This window comes from Cenococcum geophilum (genome assembly GCF_001692895.1).
Source record: "Cenococcum geophilum 1.58 unplaced genomic scaffold K441scaffold_31, whole genome shotgun sequence".
Taxonomy (NCBI): Eukaryota; Fungi; Ascomycota; class Dothideomycetes; order Gloniales; family Gloniaceae; genus Cenococcum; species Cenococcum geophilum.
The window spans coordinates 950192-975087 of NW_027137589.1; the positions used below are offsets into that span (position 1 = coordinate 950192).

The 24896-nt window shown below is 41.4% G+C and overlaps 4 protein-coding genes across 4 annotated transcripts; 2 read left to right on the forward strand and 2 right to left on the reverse strand.

Moving 5' to 3' along the window:
- Positions 1-16290: 16290 nt before the first annotated feature.
- K441DRAFT_662783 (uncharacterized protein) lies at positions 16291-18802 on the reverse strand. Its single transcript, XM_067649099.1, has one exon. It carries the CDS (start codon positions 18705-18707, stop codon positions 16398-16400), a length of 2310 nt encoding a protein of 769 aa, XP_067502159.1. The 5' UTR covers positions 18708-18802; the 3' UTR covers positions 16291-16397.
- A 184-nt stretch (positions 18803-18986) lies between these two features.
- On the forward strand, positions 18987-20876 carry K441DRAFT_706601 (uncharacterized protein; the record flags this gene model as incomplete). The annotated part of the gene is made up of 1 exon (XM_067653675.1): positions 18987-20876. The coding sequence occupies one exon, from the start codon at positions 18987-18989 to the stop codon at positions 20562-20564; it is 1578 nt and encodes a 525-aa protein (XP_067502160.1). The 3' UTR covers positions 20565-20876.
- K441DRAFT_176800 (uncharacterized protein) lies at positions 20810-21485 on the forward strand. The gene has a single exon (XM_067640351.1). The coding sequence runs from the start codon at positions 21056-21058 to the stop codon at positions 21431-21433; it is 378 nt and encodes a 125-aa protein (XP_067502161.1). The 5' UTR covers positions 20810-21055; the 3' UTR covers positions 21434-21485.
- On the reverse strand, positions 21486-24563 carry K441DRAFT_176832 (uncharacterized protein). Its single transcript, XM_067640352.1, has 3 exons — positions 23593-24563; positions 23391-23527; positions 21486-23334 (listed from the first exon to the last, which is right to left on the reverse strand). Exons 1-3 carry the CDS (start codon positions 24219-24221, stop codon positions 21539-21541), a joined length of 2562 nt encoding a protein of 853 aa, XP_067502162.1. The 5' UTR covers positions 24222-24563; the 3' UTR covers positions 21486-21538.
- Between the last annotated feature and the right edge of the window lie 333 nt (positions 24564-24896).

A 24896-nucleotide genomic window follows, 5' to 3' on the forward strand; every position in this document is an offset into this window, starting at 1 on the left:
AATTTCATTGAGACACCATTGCTCAGATCTGATTGTCATGGGCACGTAAATATCTTAATCTGTTGAATAGAATGATGTACTCTGACATATTTGCCTTAGTTTGATAGCCTCTATGATGTACAGCTATAACATATTCGGCTGTAAAAGAGTGCTTCGGGGCATACCTAAACTCTTTCCGAAATTTGGATCAGCAACTGAACGACTTGTGGGCAGTGATTGTATTGGACTGGGGTAATGTTGGAGCTCCATGTGGATCTAGGGGTCGCATCGGAGCTGGATCTAGTGATTTTAGATCCGGAGTAGAGTGGATCTGGTTGAACTGGGGCTCCTGGAGCTCCAGTTCTATACCCGAATGGGAAGAGTTCTATACCCAAATCGGAAGGAGGTTAAAGGAGGAAGGACCAAAATGTGTTAATGCGGGTATTAAGGACTAGCAGAGCCAATTGTTAGCTCTAGCGGTGAGCGTCTGCCCTAGAAAACGCGTGTATTATTAGTATAGAATTAAGGACAGCTTGTTATCGTCGCGTTGTTGCTGCTACTTCTACCGTCTAACCTTATTTTCTCTTACCTACCTACTGCCGCTATGGAGCGATTTTATTTTTAACTCCGCACCTTTATTGTATCTAACGACGTTATCCTTATACTGGAGTGGCTTAACAAAAAGGCTAAGGGCTAGGCGGAGGTTAAAGAGTTTAAGCTATAGGGTAAGCAGTATATTCGCTATAAGGCCTTAACAAAGGGACCAAAGAATACTAAGCTACGATCATCGCTAATTTGGAAGTAGGGGGAGGATATATAGGAGAAGGATGATACTACTAAGACGTAGTACTTCTATTGCTACCTATATAAGAAGGTAAAGCGTCAGTAGGAGCTTATAGTTGTATTATCTAGAAGAACTACTGCTTTAGATTACCTTAAATTTAACTACTATATAAACTATATTTCTGGCGAGCTTTAACTAAAAGAACCTTTACCAAATTAGCTAATAATTAAGGAATATCCATAGGCAAAGTCTCTTAATCTATAACGAAACTTTAAGGCCTTTAAATACCTATTAATTTAATAGATTGTTAGCTACTATATCGCCTTTTTTTAATTTAAAAACGAGTATTTCTAAATACTCCTATTCTATATTTATCTAGGGCTTATAAAGTTCCTACTAAAGACTAAAAAGATAATACGCGGTTAGGTTATTACAGCTTTTAAATAAAGGAAAATAAAACTAAGGAGGGAACTCTACGCAGCTTATAGTTCTATATTAATATCCTTTAATCTTTAGACTTTACCAAATAGGTATATAATTCTGGGTATTGCTACCTATTTTATTAACCAGTATAGTAAGCGTCGGTATGTAATACTAGGCCTCCATAAGGTAGTTAGTAAATATAGTAGCGAGAATATAGCGGTTGTCCTGCTTACTCTATTTAAGGAGTATTAAATTAGTGGCAATATTAGGTATTTTATGGCTAATAACGCTAAGTTAAACAATACCTGTATTAACGCAATCCTTTAAGTCCTCTATTTAAAGATATTAGTAAAAAAGCGGAAAGAACAACGGCTATACTGCTTTGGCTATATTACAAATCTCTACGCGCAGGCTTTTATTATTAGAAAGGATGCTAAGAAAATCTATAAGGAGTTGGTAACTGTTGGAAATATAGGGCAAATCACTAATACTACTCGAGTAGATACAGTGATGGAATAGGTTCTTGTTCTAGATAGGGGAGGGTAAGAAATTTAAGGTTCCTCACCACGCTAGTGCCGCAACGGCACGTGACGGCAAGTTGCCTCACGTGACGGTAATATGCCGCACGTAAGGGCAAATTGCCTTATTCCTAACACTAGCAACTCTTCTTTTTATAGTTGCTATCTATATATAAACAGATAGTATATAATAATACGACCATAGGCAGACTATAGCAGAATTTAGTAGGTAATACGCCTTATTCTACCGACCCAAACTTCTACTAACTAATTACGATTTTCTATCCCCAGGATAGAAAATTGCTATTAGCTCACTTACTACTAGCGCCTTAGCGGCCCTTACTACATCTTCTACTCCCTCTTAACCCAACCTTTAACTTATATATATAGAGTATTTATATTAATAAACGTCTCTAGTGCCTTATTTAGGTTTACCTTCATCATTACATCTGCTAGGTTATCTTAGCTATTAATCTATTAAATCTTAAAGAGTTCTTAACGCTTATAAAATTGCTATAGTACTATAATATTAATTATAAGGCGCTTCTCCTTTATAGTACTAAGCTTAACTAAATACTTATAGAGGGAATATAAGTTGGTATATATAATCATAGAGATAACGGGGAGTTTAAGTTAATCTATAATTATCTTTAAGGTAGTTCTAATTGCAATTGCTATATTAACTCCGCCAACTATTCTATATATCTCTAACGCTAGAACGCTTTAAGTAACGCATTTACTTTTAGTTAAGCTCTAATAAATAAGATTATTATAGATTGTAAAGTTACTCTCTCTAGTAGATTTATTTGCGATAATAATCTTATATCCTAGCTAGAAGCTAAAATCTTTATTATTTATAAACGATCTATTAACAAATATAAAAAGCTTAGCGGTAGGAAGGTTAATAGGCACATAGAGCAGTCCTTAATTAAGATAGCTTCTTTACTAGAAAAGACGCTTATTTAGGGCAAGGATATCCTCCTTAGTTAGTTCTTAGTATTAAGCGGCAACAGAGAGATTAAAGGAAGCTTTAGGTTAATAGATAGAAGCTATATAAGCTCTATAAGCGCGTTACTCTATATATCCTTACTTTAGAGAATTAACATTAATAACGTTAATCTTCTTGCCTTAACCTTTCTGGCGTAGGGCAATGGAATCCTTATTTAGGGAAATAATGCATCTATTAAAGAGTAATAGTATTATTAAATTAAGTTTTTCCTTTAGCTTTACTATAAGATTTACCTTTACTAGCTCATCTTCTTTAAGAGCTAAGAATTAGTNNTCTCCTAAGATAATTATATNNTCTATTTATATNCNNANAATTCTAAATAGAGTTCCTATNGTTATAATAAGGAAGCAGGGATTAAATATAGAAGTAGTTATTAAAAGCTTCTCTTTATAGTGCTTGCTGTAAGTAACCCACTAATAAATTCCTACCTCTGCAATTCTATATAGTGGCTTAAGCACAACCATAATCGTATCTTTGGGATATTAGTGGCGAATTTGCTCTAAAAGGTATGCCAGTATTAAGCGCTAAAGGCGTATCTCTAATTAGGTATAGGCCTAGGTAATATCTTATAAATAAACCGCTATTCTATTCTTTATTAAGGAGGGAGCTAGCGTAATAATAACTCGCTAACTAGCTTATTAAATTATAGGGGATTATATAAGAATTACTTCCTTACCATTATTATTATAACCTTAAATAACTAGCCTTAACTTCTTAAATGGGGTATTAGTAGCTTTACCTTTAATCTTATTAACCATTCTTAACCTAAATATACAAACCCTATTAAACTTAATAGGGTTATACTTCTTAAACTTAAAGACTCCTCTTATAATAAAACCGTCGATCTCCTACTTATTAGATACTTAGAAAGGAGCTCCTAGAGTTATAATACGGCCTTCCTTTTAGAGCTATTTTGCGAGCTTAAAGTTAGCCTTCTCTTTAGCTGTTATAAAGGCTATTAATAGCTTAACTCTATTCTTAATAGCGGCAACAAGTTACTCTTTAAAATTAATAAGGTATTAGCGGTTTTGTAATCCTTTTAGGCGACCTCTACCGCGTTATAGTTGCGGCGTATCTACTATAGTTATATTAGGGTTATAGTCGCCTTCTAGGGCACGTTAATTATAGTTCTCCTCTAGGGCATCTCCTAGGGTATCTTCTAGGGTATCCTATAAAGGCTTAGAACTATTATCTTTATAGTAAGGCTTAATAATAGTTAAACGGAATTAAGTAGGTCTATAGGGTATCTAAAGAGTATAAGTCTAACCATTAATTATAATAAGTTTATATAGGCCTAACTATCCTCCCTTTTTACGCTATACGCGTACCTTAGATTAGAGTGGCAGATTAAGCGTAATTAAGGTATTTGGGCCATTTCTTATTCCTAATATATCGTTAACCTAACGCGTGGCGTAGAGACGTCGCACCTCCTTTATTGCCTTGTAAATCGCCTCAGCTTATTATATAATAGAGGGAGATAGTAAAGAATCATTAGTTATTTAAGAGTAGGCGCTAAAGACTAGCAATATAGGTACAAGCCCATTTAGGCCAGCGGTATTGTTAATAGCCTTAATAGCTATCTATAGGATAAGCTTTTTACTAGCACCCTTTAGTTTTAAAGAAATAATCTTATATACGCGGCGTAATAGCGTATAGTATTATTTTACCTTTCCGACACTATTATATGCCTTAATAGGGACTTCCTTAACCTTAATTATTATTACCTTTACCTATTATTAAAACTCTATAGATAAAAAGTTCTTTTCTATATCGTAAATAATTTAATTAGGGGGTCCTAGGTAGACATTAATCTAGTATAATTAAAGAGTATCCTATATATTCCTAGCTAATATATCTTTTAAAAAGCGTGCGGCTTAGAAGGAGGTTAAGAAGTTAATAACTTAGAGTACTGGCTTGCCGCTAAGATATATAACATCTATAATAATATAGAAGTTAAAGTTATAGTTATCTTTAAGGGTAAACTTAAATTGGCTGGGGGACTTCTAGTTTATTTAGCAGTAATAGCAGTACTTTATAAGATATTTAATTGCCTTAACCTTAACATTATAACCTGCTTATTAAAGAACCCTAAGCAGTTAGTAAACGGATAGGTGGCTAAAATAACGATATAGTTAACGTAGCTCTAACTTAATTAAGTGACTCTAAGCAACGCTCCTTTTTAGCTATTAAAGGAGCAACTAAGGGTAACCCTACTTGCGTATAACGGGCACCTAATTATCTCCCTAAATAAGTATATTCTTAAGGTTATTAAGCTTAACGCCTAATTTATCTATATTTTAGATGCAGAATAGGAATAGGGTATTTATAGGAATAATATAGAAAGTAATATATCCTAACGGGGTTTAGACCTTAATTATGCTAAGAGAGATTATAGTACCCTTACCAAAGCGAATTATATATTAGCCTGCCATTAATTAGTTAATCTAAATAAAACTATTAAGCTGCTAAAGAGCTTGGACTTAAGGTTCTCCTATTATAGATACTCCTACGGCTCTAGTATCTGGCATAATACTATAAAAGACATTCGCCGAGTATCTATTGTTAAAGGAAAACGCGGAACTTTTCTTTAGCTTATTAAAGATATCTAACCTTATAATAGAATAGAGCGTAGATTAGTTATTAAGGATAGCAACGGTTTATATGCTATTTACCTTACCATACTTAGTAAAGTATTAGTTAGGAGAGTAGTCCTTAATTTCTATATCTATAAGGAGTTGTTTAGCCTTATTAATCTTACCCTTAAGATCTTCTTCGCCTTTATATTAAACTAGAAAGCTTTAGAAGTAGGCTATAGTAACTTCTTAATTTCTAACATTTTATATGCTCTAGCGAAACTTATTATATACCTCCTTTCGTTTATTAAGGGGGTATCTAGTTAACTAGTAATTTGGCTTTATATAAACGTAGTATTTCTTCTACTAATTATTATAAAATAAACCTCTACAAGGACCTCCATAATTGCTTTATAGTTAACGTTAATTATACCCTCTACTATATCCCCTACTACAATAACTATATATTTAATTAGTCTAGTTATAATTATATTAGTTAGCTAGGTCGATTAAAGTAGGTTAGAGTTAGGTATTAAATTGCTATACTTTTTAAGAGCGTAGGGCGGTGCTAATAGAGGATCTTAATTAAGTATATACTCCTTTATAAGTACTTATAGGGTTAAAGAGAGTAAGGTTATATTCTTTAATACCTTAATATACGCTAATAACTTAATTATATAGGCTAAAGTCCTCTTAATATAATTTGGATAAACTACGCTAAATTATTTAGAGTTAATTAAAGAGCTTTTAAAGATAATCGAGTTAAGAGGCACCTAGGTTTATAGCAATAATTCTTAGAAAGGTAGTCTCTCTCCACTCCGACATATACTGCTGCTTATTCTCCTTTATTTTAAAGTAGCATCTTATTTTATATATTATTCGGTTAAAATTATATCCTTTTCCTACTAAATAATTATAGTAGAAGGTACTAGCTCGGCCCTTAAGTATAACTAAATAAGTAATATAGTATTAATTAGGTTCTAGTCTAACCTTTTAGTAACAGTCGTAGAAGATATATAACTTTAAATTAAGGATATTATACAGTTCTCTACTAAACTTCTTCTCCTATTCTAAATAGAGCTTTATAAGCTCTATAAGCATTTTTAAGGTGCCTCTAATTAGTATTTAGCTATATTATATTATAGGCTGCAATAATAACGTAGATCTAGTTAGCGAAGTTTAAAGGTTATTAGACCGCGAAGTAAGGGGATCTTGTACTTATTAGGGGTTGTTAATTAAGGCTATAGGTTAAGCTAGTTAATATAGGGGAGTTAAAGATAGAGGTAGAGGTAATAGATATAGAATATTAAAACTTATGCCTAGAGTAATAGAGTTAAAACGCGTCTCTAGTAGTATATTACTTAGGTTCCATTATAATTTAAGCTTCTTTATAGTGCGTAGTTAGTGCTTAATCTCTTATAGAGTCTATTTATACTCTTCCTTTATATTAATAACATATTCCTAAATATTGTCCCTAATACTACCCCTATCTATAGGGATAAATACTCTATACTCCTAAAGGAAGTTACGGAAGTCCTATACAATATCTTTATTTATAGGAACCTATATTTCCTTTATCTATTTAATAAAGTCCTCCTTTATATAATACTATAGCGCGGTATTATTATATTCGCTAGCCCGCGAAGCCCTACTGCACGCGTCTACGTCGCCGCAGGTGGAAACATCATCGGGAAATCATTCCTTATAATGGCTAAGTGCAGAGGCGATAGAGGAGAGCCGTCGCAGCGCGCGCAGCGCGCTGGTGTTGCGACTCTGTGGTGTTGAGCCTGCGACGCGTATATCGCCCTCAACAACACCAGGAGTCCTACTGCCCCCGCTTAGGGCTCCTGCTATACCATCTAGGGGGGCCATTAAGGGAAACTAGGATACGAAAACCGCCCGACGTATGACTACCTGGCTCGCAGCTAGGCCCGAAACTGGCCTTATTCAGCCAGTCGACGTAGACGCGCCCTAGGCGTACGACAGGACACCCTTGGGCTTGCACTAGCTCTAAAACCGAGAGGATACGGCAAAGGCGTAGGGAACCTCTTTTTATAAGAACTTGTTAAGGTTAACGCGTCGCAGATACTTTGTACGAAACTTATTAAGGCCCTAAGGCTACCACGAAGAACTTATTAAGGCCCTACCTAGAGAACTCGTTAAGGCCCCTCTATGAGGGCCTATCTGGTATCCGGTATACCCAGGTAACTCAAAAAAGGGTCTTAATAGGCGTAGTACGCGCGACCTGGACGACGGCGACGCGCCGGCGACGTAACGGCAATATAATGGCGACCGGACGGCGACCAGACGGCTTAACGAGGTGGAAACACGGGTAAAGCTCTAGGTAGCGGAAACACAGGCCAGCTTTGACGGCCCTATGGCGTTCGACTTACAGTCAACTCATAGTTGACTTACGGTCGACTTATAGGCGACTTATAGGAGGGTCTTAATAGGCGTAGTGCACGTAACCTAATGCGCATATGTATAAGGCGACTTATAGGAGGGTCTTAATAGGCGTGGTGTACGCAACCTAATATATATATATGGGGGAGGCTGCAGGGGAAATATAGGCCAGTTGGACGAGGACTTAATAGTTAGAGATATAGGCCAGCTTATAAAAAGGGGGGACATAAGCTTAGTTAGTAGGAGGGGGGAGAGTAGGTCGCCTGGTGCGGGACCTAGTCTTTACGGCCCCCCTCCTATAAGACACGGTCGGCCTATTATAAGGAGACTCTTATAGGTAACGCGAAACGGGAACTAGTAGTATATAGGGTGTTGCGCCCCTATATTACTACTAGCTTCCTATAGGGCGTAGTACGTAGTAGCTACTACTGGCTCCAAGGACCTTATCCCTTAATTAGGCTCTGACCTTTAGTGCACCTGGTAGGCAGGTAGGATTATACCCTAGCTAGAGAGACTACTACATGGCTTAAGAGAACGGATGCGCGTATTAGTATATTAATAGACGGAACCGTTCGCCTCTAGGGCGGCTCGCCAATAAGATATGCTTAAGGAGCAAACAGGAGTTACTCAGGCGAAAGAGGCAGTGGCTCGGCCTCGTCCGTAGAAGGTATACCCAACTATATTACAGGATGTAGCTACGACGCCTCTATAGGATTACGTCAGTAGGCGCGAAGATAGGAGTTGCGACCCCTAGAAACGGTAGCTTATGCCCACGCCAGCGGAAATAATAAAGAAGGCGTGAAACTAGAGGCTATGGAAGGCTCCTAAGCCGTACAAAAGCGTACCAACTCTAGAAGGAAACTCTTATATAGACTACTAGGGGGTAGACTAATACTCGGGTAATACCGTTATAAGATATCCAAAAGAACTAGTAAAATTCCCCGCAATTGGTGGTGGCAGCTAACTGCTTATAGTTTAGGACTAAAGTACTAAAAAACTGGGGTAGAGGCCTAGATAAGTAGGTATATTAAACTCTACTGTATTACTAGCTAATATATAACTACCTGCTTATACTAGGACTTAAAATCACCTAAATCTAATAGCTTTGATAGGAAAATATAAACTAAGTATATAACGAAAACAATAAGAGGATATGAGGGTCGCTAGAGACTCGCTAGGGAGACGCTAGACGAACGCATGGCTCCCTTATTATCAGCATATATATACTAGGAATGCAAAAACTCCTTATCTAAAAAGGAATAATTATAAATGGCCTTATATATAATACAAGGCTCTATAACCACAGACTACGCCTAAAATAATGCTATCGCTATATATAATAGGGACATACCCAATCTATATACGCAGTATAGGTGTGCTGCGGCCACTATACAGGCCCCCACGATATAAGATATTACTTAAATTAAGACCAAACAAAATGCGCAAACTGCCACCGAAGCATATATAAGGCGTAGGAGAGAGAAGACTGCATTAAATACAGGAGATGGAAGGTAAGGGCTTAACAGCTACGGGAATAACTGTACGCTAGGTTATATAAATGGAAACAACAGGTAATAAGCTAGGGGGACATAGGCGCCTTCCTAGCGTTTCCTACCTTTAACACTAGAGGGCTAGGCCAGCCATCCTAAGCCTTAACGGGCCAGAAGCGACGCTACGCGACATCACCAGACCGATCAGGGACATAAGGGCCATAGGGGATATAAGGGAGAGGACGCCCCGTAGGAAGACCCCTATGGACAGCAATAGCAGGCTTAAGACTAGGACAATTAAGAATTAGACTTAATGCGGCAAATATAACATTCGCAGCCAACCTATAAAGGGTATATAGCTAACCAGTAAGAATAGGGGAAGAACCGGTAATAATAATAGATTTAGATATAAAAGCGCTAATAGGAACACAAGACACGGGAATAGAAAGCTCTATATAAAATAAGTAATAACTAGGGTATAGATATAAGAGATAAAAGCTCCGAATATTCTAGAGAAAGTAGAAATAAAAGAAGCGAGAAATAAAGGAAAGTTAAAGAACCCTCGCCAGGGGTCCGCCACCTATCCATTATATAGTATAACTACAGCAACACAAACCACCGCCTCGCAAGGCCCCTACTAGACAGTCTAGACCCAGAGAAACACTATATCCTTACTATACAAGAACCGTATTATAATACCTTCACATAATTAATATACTGCCCCCAAGAATTCCAGCTCCTATACGAACTAAAAGCAGCTATACGCATATACTTTATAATCAGCAAGGCTATCAGCCTGTCCTTATAGTTATAGCAAGCAGTTAACCCAGATATTGCAGTTATAATAATCTAAACATATAGGGGACCGGTATAAATTATTAATGTATATAACCCTAGGGTTAAAGGGGTCCTATAAACAGAGAATATTATATTAGTAATAAGCTTATTAAAAACCAAAGGTATAGAGTCTATCCTACTAGGAGATATAAACCTCTACCACCCGTAGTAGGGGGGTATCCATATTGCTGCAGATCAACAGTTAGAGTGCCTACTAAGAGCTATAGATATCTAGGGCCTTAAGCTAGCCACCCCCCTAGAAGCAATTATATGGCAACGAGGCACCGCCAGAAGTATAATTAACCTTATATTTATGGACGAAGGCCTATACTAGAGACTTAAAAGGTACAACCCTAAAAAAAAATAGGCACTTACCCTAGACTATATCCCTATCCAGATATAGCTAGACCTAGATACTAAAGCGTAACTAAATAGAAAAAGATACGTAATAAGGAAGCTTAAGATAGACAGTTTCCTTAATGCAGTTAAACAACAACTCTAAGACCTAGAAGAAATCCACCCAATACTAAACGAGCGAGGCTTATTGGCCACCCCTAAGGAAATTAACCAAAGACTAGAAAGGATCTAGGCAGCAATTAAAAATAGGCTAAAAGAGCACTACCCGATCTTAAAACCGGGCCCCTATGCGCAATATATATGGTCCACACAATACGCAGTTCTGGTTGCCAGCTAATAATAAGCAAGAAGGAAATATATAAGTAGCCATAACCTTAAAGATAAGAGACAATACAAAGATATAAGAAACCAGCTAAAGAATACCCTAAAAAAAGAAGTAAGGAATAACTGGAGACGGTTTATAAACAAGCATACTTCTAACCCGAGCCTCCCCCATAATAAGGGCCTTTAGGCTATAGCGAAATAGGTAAAGAAAAAGGCAGGGCGCCTAGTAGAAGACCTATACCTACCACCCCTATAAAGAGCAGGAGAATTATAGGCCACAAACGATAATAATAAAAAGGCAAAGATCCTTATAGAAAGGTTCTTCCCCTAACCGGCTCTAGCAGACCTTAGTAATATTATAGGTAAAATACTGGTGACTCGCCTATAGGTTAACAGCGACATAACAACAGAGGAAATAGCTAGAACTATTAGCCGCCTTTTAAACAATATAGCACCAGAACTAGATAGGATTCTAAATAAGGCCCTAAAAACCTATGGGCCACTTATAGCACCTTAGCTTATAGATATAGCCAGAGCATGCTTTGCTATAGGCTACTACCCATAACTCGGAAGATCTATAACGACGGTTATCTTATAAAAAGAAGGTAAAGTAGATTACTTAATCCTAGGAAGCTACCGCCCTATTACCTTAGAAAACACCCTTAGTAAGATCTTAAAAAGGGTAATAGCGAAACGCATAGCAGACACGGTAGAGGAACACGCCCTACTACCACAAAGCTAAATAGGGGCAAGAAAGAACCGCTTAACACTATCAGCACTTACGCTACTCGCTGCCACTATTAAATCTGCATAGGCGATGCGAAAGGACTTTGTAGTATTAATGCTTAGTCTAGACATTAGTAGTGCCTACAACAATATACCCCACGAGCGTCTTCTGCATATCCTTAGGGCAAAGGGCTTCCTAGAATGGATTATACAATTTATCTAAGGGTTTACAGGCCAGAAAGAAATATCACTAGTCTTTAGCGGATACTAGAGCCCCCCTATTATAGTTACAACAGGAATACTACAAGGATTACCCCTCTCGCCTATACTCTTCCTTTTCTTTATAAGCAACCTGCTTAACTCCTTTAAGGAAGGGGTAACCTAGGGGATAGGCTTTGTTAATGATACAAACCTAATTATATACGGGCCAACAGCTGTAAAGAATTGCAGAATACTAGAGAAAGCCTATAATACTTATATAGAATAGGCAAAACGTTATAGAGTCTAATTCTTACTAGAGAAATACCAGCTAATCTATTTTATAAGAAAACGCAACCAATCTGCAGATCTTTAGCATATAATTCATATCTAAGGCTTTAGGGGTTAACCAGTTTAGGGCCTAAGGGTATTAGGAGTATAGGTAGACAGTAAGCTTTAGTGGAGCACATATATGGTGTAAGCGGCCCGTAAAGGCTAAGTACAGTTTATCGCTTTATCTAGGATTGTTAATTCTATATAGGGTCTATGCTTCTAGAGGTCACGCCTACTATATATAGCAGTCGTCTGGCTAACCATAACATATAGATCCAGTATTTGGGCTATTGGAGAAACTAAGAAGGGCTCCCCTAAATTACTCCTTAAACTACTTTAAAAGGTCTAAATAGCCTACCTCTAGAGTATTATAGGCGGGTACAAGCGAACGGCTATAGCACTGCTTAAGAAGGAATCCAATATTTCCCCCCTATAATTATATATTAAAGCCGCTATAATATAAAGGACACAAAATAAACGCAACTCTAATATTATAAAGTATATTAAGACACGCCTAAGTAAACTATGGAGGGACCCTAGGGTACCCTATAGGAGAACAAACCAACAACCCTAAAGTAGGGAAGAGATATTAGAGAAATAGGTAAAGAAAGTAGAAGAAGAATGGTGCCGCTTTAGGGCCTAGGCCTATATAGAGGAGAAAGGGAGACGCATAAGAGGTTAGTAAAGATAATAGTAAGATAGAGAAAGGAGCTAAAGTAGAATATATAAGAACGCTAGGAAACCATCTACCGTAATACAATACTGGTTGGACCAACGCTAAAGAGGTAAATAGGAGTTAAAGGTATAGAGGCTAACTTAGGTAAGATAAACCCAAGCTATAGCATGGTTAACGCTATAGGGGGTAAATACCTAAGGGCTCTGAGAAGGCCTAATAAAGGCAGAAAATATAATAGCAACACTCTTAAGAACAGGAATAATAGGACTAAAAGATTAGCTTTACTAGGTGGGTATCCTAGTAGGTAGCCCGAGATGCAAATATAGCTAGCTAAGACAGACACCAAAACACGTAATACTGCTATGCCCCCTACGCACCAATTAAGAAATAATACTCTTAGTAGCTAGCACAGAGAACTATAATATACTGCTCTTAATATAAAAAGGCCTTAAGGCGATTACCTAGTGGCTTATTAGTTAAAATATACTAAATCAGTTCTAGGTTGTAAGGGAAATGGTAATAAAAGGTAAGGGGGCGAGCAGCAGGTGCCCCCTAGTAACTCTACAGTAGTAGAGTAATAGTTTATAATACTAGCGCGTCCGTAGGCTTGTTACGGCAGTAGTGGTTCCCAAGGAGGTTAAACAGTAAGGTAGTAGAGCACTATAGGCGACTTGTAGGCGCTAAGCAGGCGAGTCCCAAAAGGCGGGGAGATGGATCATAGGGTTTTCTCATTTTTCTTAAATAGAGTTTTCTCCCCATATATAAATAAGGAGTAGTCCACGTGGGCCCAATAGGGATCCGAATCGGACGTTAAGTAATGAATTATTATTATTATATTCGCTATCTTTATAGTGTTCTATACGGTATACTAAGAATCTATTTAGGTCCTATTACTTAGCGGTTACAAAGTTAGTTACGGCTCTATTCTATATCTCTAGGTTAATATCTTTCTTATACTTCTTCGGATAGGTTAACGCTATAGTAGGTAGAATTAACAAGGTGTTATATATCAAAGGTAGGTAGGATTTTTGGTTTTATAGGATCTTATAGGTTTACTGTCTAAAGGTAGGTAATTTAAGATATTGTTTAACGCGTTTCGGACATTAACTTAGGACCTTAGGTTTAGTAATACTTCTAACCTAAAGTACTTAACCAAATCTTTATAAACGTAATTATTCTGCGTAATAGACGCAATTTAGTATCTCCTAGTACTTAGTAACACTTCTATTACTAGTTTTCCGCAAGTCTAAGGTAGCACAGTATCGCCGGGATCTATTCTATATAAGCGCATATAGCACCCCTATACAAAACTATCTCTTCTATCAATAACCTAGCTGCTCTATAGTTAACTATATATTTAACTACTAATTAGTATTAGAAACACAGGGCAAATTACTAATACTATTTAAGTAGATATAGTAATGGAATAGGTTCTTATTCTAGATAGGGGAGGGTAAGAAATTTAAGGTTCCTTACCACGCTAGTGCCGCGATGGCACGTGACGGCAAGTTGCCTCACGTAACGGTAATATGCCGCACGTAAGGGCAAATTGCCTTATTCCCGACAGTAACTGCCTATTATAAATAGGACTTTAAGAAGGTATATAAGCTTTGGAGGAAGCGCAAAGTAGTTAATCTGCTTTATAATATTATACGGTATATTTATATAACTCCCTAGCGTTATAGCTTCTTTAAAAAGATTTAAATTGGTAGTAATTTGGCAGAATTTAATAGCTTAGAGGTACGTAATAGACTTATAGTATTAAGTATTTGTGCTATTTGCTAACCGGTAGAACGCCAGAGGCGCTTCCTGATTAGCTATAGCTTCGGATTTTTATATCTACCGCTCTACGGTTATAATATTCTGCCTATAGTCGCAATATTCTGCTTATAGTTGTAATATTTAAAAGTTATACTAACGATCTACTAGCTTATTTAAAATAACTAAACGCGTTAGAACTCCCTTTTTGCAGCTATTAGCCGCTTTCTAAACTATAAAGAGCGTGTTATTAAGTTTTATAATAACTATTCGCCATCTACTAACTTAAAGGCGCTTATATATAATAACTTCCTCTAACCCCATTACTGGAAAGAACTTAAATATCTATATAACTACCTTAAGACGTTCTATAAGGCTATACTTATAGTAGAAGGCAATTATATAGGTCTTACTAACCACTTTTAGACTCTAGATTAGCTTATAATAGAGCTTAATTAAATAAAGCAGAAGTTTCTTAAGCTGGCGGCTAAAAAACGAAAGTAAGCTAAGGCTTAAAACTATAAGATCTTATTTAGCTGCGCCAATGCAGTATAGGAGAAGTGCGAAAAGTACTATAAGTACGCCGATAATACGCTAGCTTACTACGCCACAATTGTTCTTAATCTAATACTTAAGATATAGTGGTTTAAAGAGAAATAGAATGACTATAAGGTTAAGAAGCACTAGATTCTATAAGTAAGGAAGCTAGTAGAGGATCTTTTCCTTAAATATAAAGGCAGGCGCTGTCTTAATTAAGAATTATTATCTAGGTAGGTACCGCGGCGGAGGTAGTTAAAGGTCTATATATCTGCTCGGGCTTATAAACGCTTAAAGACTATTTATTAAGAAGATAATACGTTACTAATAGAAATAGATAACCTCTAGGAGTACCTTAATACGAACGTTAAGGTTATTAAAGACGACGAAGACTTTAACGTAATTTAATACTGGTAGGACCGCTATACTAGCTAACCTAACCTTGCTTAGTTTACCCTTAATATCCTCGCGGTGCCTCCTATAAGTAATAAATGCGAACGCCTATTTAGTAGCTATAAGATCCTCCTTAAAGACCAATAATCTTAACTTTAGATGGATATAATTAAGGTAAATAAGGTCCTTTAGCACTTATTTAGGCCTCCGCGGAAAGATATATTTAATAATAAGGATATTAGTAAGGCAGAAGGCAAACCATAGGCTTTATTAGGAATACCACTGACAGAAGCCGCGAAGGCTTATACTGCTGCGGATGTCTTTATAATTGCTGCTGCGTAGGTGGAGCTTTCTAATAATAGTATGGAGGGCTTTGAGGAGGTCCTAGCTCTAATTAAGGGCAACAATAACGATATTGCTGAGGTTAATGTAGTAGATGAGCTCAATTGGATGTAATATAGGCTATTTTTGCATTAGATTTGGTACATTTGCTTACCTACCCGTCTTAATATCAACACCAAAATCGTGCTAAGACTTACTATTTATAGTATATATTTGCATTGGATTCCTTTGGAGCTCCAGAAGCCAAATTCTAAAAGAATTGGATGGACTGGATTTGAGCTTAAATCCAGTCCAGTCCAGTCCAATACAATCACTGCTTGTGGGTGCTTCCACGAACCCTATTAGCAATCTAGGGTATGTCTGTCAATGCTTACATCTTAGCTGTAGGCTTCTGGGAGACTATTAACGTATTCATGGTATTCACGGTATTGGCTTTCTGCATGGATTCCCAATATCACCATTAGCATAGCTGTCTCCTTGTGTGGAGGTCAGAATAATTACTAGTGGCGGAGGGCTACAAGCTGTATTTAGAAACCCCTCAAGCAATTTGACGGCGATATGATCCAACGTTTCGTTTTATCATCGTTCACCTGCAAAAACCATGTTTCAAGAAATAAATCATTCAGCTAACGGTCGGGGAAGAAAACAATTGGCAGGACACGTCTGTTTACGGTATTTACTCAAACTAATATTTTAACCATGAAGTCTAATCTCGTATATGTTCCCGAATTTGCCAATTAAACCGCCACGTCTTCCACTCTGACTAGTCCGCACCCTAACCCTGCAGCTGCCCAACCTCCAAACCTCAAATTTGGGTTCCATGCAAGTTGTGTGACTGCTGTACCCTCTTCGTAAATAGTAGCAAAGCGGGTGCCTTCCTGCACATTTGGGCCTTGCGCTCTTTGGAGTTGGGTAGTCTCGGGTTTGTGGCCATCTGTGATGCGACTCAGAGGTTCGCGGAGAGCTGAGAGGGGTGGACGAGCTCTGGAGGTTGTGGCTGTGGATGATGATGGAATTTGAGGGCCAAGAGCGTTGGGTGTGCTTGGTTCCGCGGGTTGTGTCACTGGCGTTGCGGCTGATACTCCATCTTCAGCTCCAGCTGTGCTCGCATCATTTTCCGGGGTCTCCTTCGCATTCATTCCTCTCCTCCATTCATGCCCAAACCAAACCTGTTGCCAAGGCTCCGTCTTCATATCTAGGACCCTCCTAATTGGGTTGCTTGCTAAAATGAACCCATCGGCGGTTCCAATTAGTACACTCGGGTGTACTTGACTACTCGCGATCGCTAGAATTTGTGCTTCGGCTCGCATGCTCGCCATGTGCATGTAGAACCTTCGTATTGGCTGATTTCTTAAACAGTAGTTCTCGTCAGATGTGAGAAATGACTGTGTCCATTCATGCCAGGCTATCGCAACACCGAAGACGCGGCTGCGGGCTGAGAGTACGGAGTCGAGATGTGGGGAGCGGATATCAGTAAGGCGGACGAAGCCATCTGCGCTGCCGGTAGCGAGAAAGTGTGGGCGCGAAGGGTAAGCGGAAGTAATGTTAACTATGTAAGAAGCGTTTAGGGTGTGGTATAGCCAAGGGCGGGGGTTTGAGGTTGTGTTGGATAAAAGCTCGGGCGTGAGAGTCCAGATGGCAATACTACCGTTAGCGGTGCCTACAGCGATGGTAGTGCCGGAGAGCCAGGTCAGACAAGTACAAAGGGTGTTTGGGGGTTGACATTCGAAGGTGGCTTGTTTGATGTTCAGATAAAATGGAGATGATGTTGTAGGTTTTGGGTATTGGATATCAAGGACCCTGACTTTTCCATCGCCCCAAATGCCAGCCAGAAGTCCCATATGAATAATGCCATCATCGTTCGCCTTAATCACATCCATCATTCCGACTGGACACCATTTGAAATTCTTAACAGATCCCCAATCTGTGCAGATAACCAGCTCAAGATTGGGAGGCGTTTCTGGGTCTAGTCTATGATTTTCTGAGGATTTGAATCCCCAGATCTGTATCGAAGCAGGAAATGGGCGTTGAGGTGTAAAAGAAGGGGCCTTGGGATTTTGGAAAGGTTTATATGATCGGCCAGTGGTATTCTTTTGTAGAACGGATATAGACAGATATTGCGTAGCTCCTGTTTCATTTGGAAGCCATTCAAGGATTTGAATTTTATTTCCAAGATTCAATATCCAGCCTCGTCTTTGTAGTTTGCCTGAGTACTGAGAATCGTTTCGATTAGAAGGATCTGTCCACGGTTCATTAAGGCTTAGTCTCTCTCCTGTCCTGAGAGTATAGAGCTTTTGATTGCCGTACGGCCCCATGAGAAAATTGTGATGATTCAATGTAGGTTTAGGCATATAGGAGACAGCGTCTTCAGCAGTGAGGCTTATTGTTTCTTGTCGGAGCGTGAAAGCATCCTTTGCTCCTTGCTCATGGTACCATTTTCTACTATTACATACTTCGCGTTCTGTGGCTCCTTTAGCGCAGTAGAAGCTGGGAGCCATGCCTCCAACTCCATATGCGTCTGCCTTCAGGGACGGTAGAGTCGGATCTGGTTGCCATTTATCCCTGGTTTTTAGTATCGGGGCTATATCTTCCTTACTGGGTCCGAAAGTGTAGATGAGTCTTGTCTCTTTGGCGCCTTTGATACGAAATTCTGAGATGCCACGAGTATGGACCAGTGGTGGGTCAGGCCGATAATCTCGGGTGTCCTTTTGACGCTTTTTTGCAGTGGTAGGTCTATCTTGCTCTGATTCAGATCCAACTATAAAGGTGTCTTCATTTACAACCTCCGGGCCTGGGTCTGTGATACTACCTTCTCTGGAAGAATTGCCTTCGGAAACAACACTGCCCGGGGGTAAATTCTCATCTTCAGGGAGATCAGGGACGTCATTTGCAGAGAACTCCTCCTCGCTGTCCGATGATACTGAGGTACTATCACTGGACCCCGAATCATCGGATGCGTACAGTACATTTTCCAGGCCAGTAAATGGGTCGACGTTATATTTCTTGTTGACCTGACGAGATCGGCCTGATCTGCGTAATTCAACCATCAGTGCAGATCAAGAATTAGCAGACTACCAAGACAATAACGTGATGTTTAGCATCGCTGCTTGTGTAAGTCGGTCATGTAGGATTCACGCAGTTGATGAAAGCTTTTTGAGTTGAGGTGCTTGGCACCTGCTAGAGACCGAACCCATCAAAGTTTACCATCATTGCCCTCGCTCTCCTTCATCACACTATGGACCTTACAAACCTACACACATTTACTTAGACCTCACATAAAACCATATACTGTCTAAAGGGTCTTCGCTTTGCCATTTGTTTCCGACATGGCTTCTCTTCCTCCCCGACCAGCCTCCCAGTGGAGGCCCTCTCCCCGCGAGCAGGACCCATCCTCGTCTGACTCCCATCAGGCCCAACTTCCTCGTACCGACAGTGAGGCCTTCTCTACCACATCAGAAGACTCCCAAACTCTTCTCTTAAATCGACGTCGGTCCACCCAGCCTTTCAGTAATACTACTCCACAGAACAGGCAAACTTCGTCTGTCCCCGAAGCAGATGCCGAACCCCGCAAATGCTGGATATGTTTCAATGATGAAACTGAAGACACGCCTGTATCATCAGAATGGCGGAGTCCATGTCCTTGCGTACTTGTCGCACACGAGAAATGCATTTTAGATTGGATAGCAGATATGGAAGCACCGAACTCACGACGCAGAGCCGGCGGCTCAGGAAAAGTGCTCTGCCCGCAGTGCAGGTCTGAAATACACCTCTTGCGGCCACGTAGTGTGGTTGTGGATACGGTTAGGGCTTTGGAGCGATTGACTGGACTCATGCTGGTACCCGGTGTCTTCGTTGTCTTAGGCTCCGCAGCCTACTCCACCGCTACGATGCTCGGAACACACGCTATGTACGAAATATTCGGGATGGAGGATGGCCTACAGATTCTGCAACCGCTCTACAATCCCCCTGATGTCACCGAGGCATCGCCAGTGATCCGCCTTCTCAACCATTTGCGCCAGCATTGGCGCCTCGACATAGGGCTTCCCCTTATCCCTAGCATTCTTATTGCGTCTAGGATAACAATTGCCGACAGTTTCCTCCCAATTATCCCCATGATCTTCTTCGCCAGCTCCTCTAGTCCAGACGAAATGCTCAACGTGGGCCATTGGCCTCCTAGCGCCGCCCTTACTGTCGCGCTGCTCCCGTACATCCGCGCAGGCTACAACGCATATTACGAGCGATTCTGGTTACCACGTGAGCAGCGATGGCTGAAAGAAATCCAACCACGAGCCGGCGACACTCCCGAGGAAGGCCAAGGAGCTAATGAAGATAATAACCCCAACCACATCCATGAGATATTCGAAGACGAGAACGGCGTCATGGACATTGAAGTCGACCTGGACTTCGAAGTCTTCCGCGACTGGAATAACGGCGGGCCTGCTGACAACCACAATGCTGCCGAGCCCCCTCCGGTCCCAATTGCCAGGGGTCCCGCGCCGCCTCTCAATGCGCCGCCTCTCGACGCGGACGATGCGGCGCCCGCTCCGAACGTCCCGGCCCAGCCTCGAAACAGGAATAACCGTAGGATAGAGCGGGGTCTTAATTTCAACACCACGTCTCTAGCCGACACGGTTCTCGGCGCGCTGCTCTTCCCCTCCATCGCGGCTGCCGTAGGTGAGGCGTTGCGGCTTGCGCTCCCGCGCTCCTGGGTCACGCCACCGGTATCTGGGAAGCCGACTGGGTTGCTGCAGGCGAGGTGGGGGAGGAGTATTGTCGGTGGATGCTTGTTTGTGGGCGTCAAGGATGCTGTGATGTTATATGTGCGGTGGAAGATGGCGCAGAACCATCAGAAACGAAGGGTGCTGGATTACGACAAGGTGAAGAAGAGGGTCATAAGGCCATGAACATATCTTATGAAGCATCGAAAGAAAGTTTTTGGGTGGATACCCATCTTATTATTTTGGTCGGAGAGATGGGTTGAATTGGGACACCACTGAACTGAGGACTGCACAGCTCGGCGTTGATGGATCGGCTCATGGCTTGTGAATGTATGGAGGATAGATTCCGATCTTAACATGAGTTCTCCGCTTTTATGTCAGATATAAGGCCATTTTAGGTATCTCCGCCGTTGGTAAGAGTATTGGCAAGAAGGAAACGGCATTCATCGTATGCGCATACTGTTACGCTCTTGGAAATGCAATATGATACCGCCTAACCAAAAACTTATTTTTTGGAGTCTACTATCCGTGAGCCTTTTCCGCCAAACGCCCACCATGCATCTATCTTCCATCGTCCCTTATTAATCCAGAATCAGACTGGAACCAACAAGCATGCTAGTTTCTAGTTGGTCTGCCAGTACTGTAAAATCCTCAACGAATGAGGAACGTGCCAACCCATGTCTTGTGCCAGAAACGGAGGGATAAATTTACAAGCAGCTTTAGCAGAGTTTGGTTCGAGAGGCAATAGCCTACAAGAAAGAGAAAAGGGAAACAGAGCTGTAGTTACGTCCTCGCTAGGACTTTTGGAAACTAAACTAAACAGAAATAGAAGGGAGAGGGGAAATCGGGCAAAATATAGAGTCGTTATTATACCTTCAATAGGAGGCAGGGGAAAAAGAAATCCTCGGAGAGAGAAGCAAAAACCGAGAGCAACACAGCATAATAAAACATCCTACAGCCACGAAAGATCCTTCCAAAAACCAAAAACCACCAGAAAACAAAGTACAACCCACAGACTCAATAGTTTACTCATCAATACGACCAAAGGGATCTAGTCAAAGTCTTTCTAAGACTCGACGCATAACCAAAACAAACCAGCTAAGTATAGCCTACCAAAACCCAAGAAAAAACAAGAAAGAGAACAAGCAAGTGCTAGTCCATCACACTGGCGCAGCGTTCCCAGGGCCTTGCACCATCCGACGCTTATAAAAATCATTGAACGAGAGCTGCTGGAATAGCTTCTCGGCAAACTGTTGCACAGTCATAGTAGCTTGGTTAAGAAACGGGAAGCCTGCCAGGCAGCTCGAAATCTGCTCCTGAGTGTGTCCCGCGATGAGCCGCTCGATGACCGTGTCGCTGATATGCAAGATTTCCGGTGGGCTGCTCACCCACTCGTGCGACTGGATCATCATGCGGATCCAGGGCGTCGCGCGAGCTGCGGCCTCGTGCGCGTCATTCTGTCCAGGCTGCGTTTTCTGTGCAAAGGGCGGTGGGCCCATTGGGTGCGGGAGGGTGTCTGGGTGCTGGCGGGAATGCACATCGGCCGGGTGGTATGTACCGTATGGTGGTGTACCATTTGGGCGCGGTACTGCAACGGGGTGCGGCATTGGAACTGGTTGTGGTGTCATTGTTTCTTGGATGCGAATGATGTGGATTTGCTCAAATAGCCAGTTCGTAAAACTGCGGGCGCTGGGGTCGTGCGGCATAATGTGTAGGATTTCGTTCAGCTTCAACACAATATCATCCTGCGTTTTCCCATCTGCTAGCATGCCAATCACGCATGAGGCTAATGCGTCATTCATTTCGCTGGCATTACCGGCTTCGACCAGCCTCATGTGGGCCTGTCTTTGGAGGTACTGCGCAAAGGGTGTACCACGCACGATTTTGATAGGCAAAGGGGGTTCAGGTTGTAGAGGCTGTGGATGCGTTTGTGGCTCGCATGTAGTATGTATCTGTGGTACCTCAGGTTCAGTCTCTCCATGGCAATCCCCACTAGCAGCACCGTTGATGCTTGAGTCTTTATCAGGGAGAACAACACGGTTGTCATCTCCATTTTCCAGAGGCTGTTGGGCTCTAATGAGATGTCCGAAACGCTTCTCGAGCTTTGGAACAACGTTCTCGCGGAAGAGCGCTTGGCTGGTATTGTGCTTGTGTTTTGGAGTGGTGGACCGTGAAGAGCGTGCCGCGCGGCGCGAATGAAATTGCGAATGAGTCGGAACGTTATATGAGCTATGTGATTGCACGTGAACGGAAATGGCCGCAGGCACCAAGTTAGGCCATGGAACTTGCTTCCCGAATGGGCCGTCGTGGATATACAGCAACCCAGGATCGTTTAAGGCATGATGGGGTGGTCGGGGAGGATGCGGTTGATATGGCTGATACGGTTGGTATGGTTGATATGGCTGATACGGCTGGTATGGTTGATAAGGCTGGTATGGCTGATACGGATGATATTGAGGATAAAGAGGATAAGGAAACTGGAGGGGCTGACACTGGACATTCTGATTAACCGAGGGCGAATTTCGGTTATGCTGGGCTTGCTGCTGGGCTCGCTGAGTCTGTATTGCAAATAACTGTTTGCCAGGGGTATCACAGAATGGACCCGGGTAACGCTGGACCACGTGAACAGGGTATGGAAAGTTATTTTCGGTAGGTGTTGACACCTGAACTGGGTTATTTGATGCAGAAATCTGCTCCAGCTTGACTTTGGGGACGATAACCTCCTGCATATGTTGAAAATTAAGTTCTCCATGATGTTCCGGTGTCCGGCCTGGAGGACTTATATGGCTGGCCTGTGGTGTAGAGGGTATCGGGCGCACGGGCGAAGCGTGTGAGCCCTGAAGGTGATTTGTATGTGTTTCCTCTGTCACATGTGATATATCCGCATTGACATCTTCCTGGAGAAACTTCTTATTTCGAATAATATCAAACACCTCATCAACGAGCATGGCCGTGTCTGTATAACAGTTAGAATCCGTAGGGCCTTAGCTATGAGAGGGATGGAATTTTTACGGTTTCGGAGGAAGGTACTTAGGTTAGAAATACAACTCTTTCTTACATACCCTTCAGGGCCGCCAGACTTGACGAGAGCAAGGACGTAATCAGCGAGCGCATCGGTATCAGGAGATTTGAGCTTTGGACTCCAAGTTCTATAAATATCTATAAGTATCTTGAAGAGGAAGAGTCGAAGGGCCAGCGGAAACTTGAGGCTTACAAGGTACTTAATCTATTAACAATGCATTTCTTCAGCTTTAGCACGTCCACTTCATCGACGTAAATATATCCGGGGATAAGGCCTGGATCGAATACACTCAAATCGGGGGAGGGCACTGAATGAGCGCCCGAACACGGGCGTTGAAGCGGAGATCCAGTTGAGACATCTGAGAACCGGATTGATTCGCAATCATCCTCGTAACGGGACTTCTTGTCAGTGCGACTGTGTGGGAGCGGCTTGTTGACTGGATGTAGGTCCACTGACGGAACGCATTCTCGGGCCTCAAGCCCAAGCGCAGACAGAGTTATAGATGAGACACTGTTTGAATCAGAAGCCCCCGATAGGCTAGCATCTGAAGAGGTGCGCCTGCGACTTCCTATGTAGTCTCCGGAAGAATCGCTCGATCCGATCTTGCTCGACCGCGTCCCGCTTGTTTCCGTCTGAGCGTCCAAAGAATCTTGCCGCTTACCTGTGAAAGTGCACGGATTCTTACACAGTGTGCATGGGTAGCCAGGATCCCCAAGATTATCTGTGGTGTAAGTATGTGATGTTGACGTACCGCAGCCCTGAGTTCCTATGGCTTCTTGATGACCACAAGCGTCAAAGGTGTATATTATGTACCGACACATGCCAACAAAGAGGGAGAAGAGCACCAAAAAACCTGCCGCAAGAGAGAAGAGGCAAAACTTGGGCCTGGCACAGAGAGTGAACGAGGCGTGGAGTGCTGAAGGAAGGTGTTGTTTTCAGAGACGATAAAAATCGGCGAAATATTTTGAATGGCAGTGAAAGGTCTTACCACTCAGGTGAATCTCCCAGGAGGCCACAAGATCACAAAGTGATTTTGATGACTCAAAGCTTCAATACTTCGTAGTGTCTCTCGATTGAACGCGTGGATAGCATTCACTTCTGACCCATGAAGTGAACGCCGTCGTGACACCTAACGCCTGACGGTGGTCAACGCCAAGAGCTGTCGGTGAGTTTCTGGAAATTCCTATATGTTAAAATCTTTCATCAATTTGTGGAGGTTTGGAGCCTTGCTGAACATGTCTGGATCACGAGTTCTGGCAATGCAGTCCCTCTCTGGTCGAAGGCCAGTCCACCGTAGAACCATCGAAAATACGTATGAGGTTGTGTCAGGCCTGAGTTGAGGAAGTTACGACAGCAATGGCTCTCTAGATGAGAAAGAAACTGTTCCAAAAAGGATTGGGATATAAGAATGGCTTTGGAAAGTCAAATTGAAAATAAAAGCCCTGCGCCAAAACTCCGCCGCCCAGGTCTATACCGAACTTTCTATGTCTTAACCC

Bases quoted from the DNA above. Each gene is read 5' to 3' on its own strand.
- K441DRAFT_176800 (XM_067640351.1), top strand. From the start codon at position 21,056: ATGTCTTGTGCCAGAAACGGAGGGATAAATTTACAAGCAGCTTTAGCA.
- K441DRAFT_176832 (XM_067640352.1), bottom strand. From the start codon at position 24,221: ATGTGTCGGTACATAATATACACCTTTGACGCTTGTGGTCATCAAGAA. The intron at 23,528-23,592 runs GTAAGCCTCAAG...AGATATTTATAG, and splicing joins GTTAATAGATTAAGTACCTT to AACTTGGAGTCCAAAGCTCA. The intron at 23,335-23,390 runs GTAAAAATTCCA...ACTGTTATACAG, and splicing joins AAGTACCTTCCTCCGAAACC to ACACGGCCATGCTCGTTGAT.
- K441DRAFT_662783 (XM_067649099.1), bottom strand. From the start codon at position 18,707: ATGGTTGAATTACGCAGATCAGGCCGATCTCGTCAGGTCAACAAGAAA.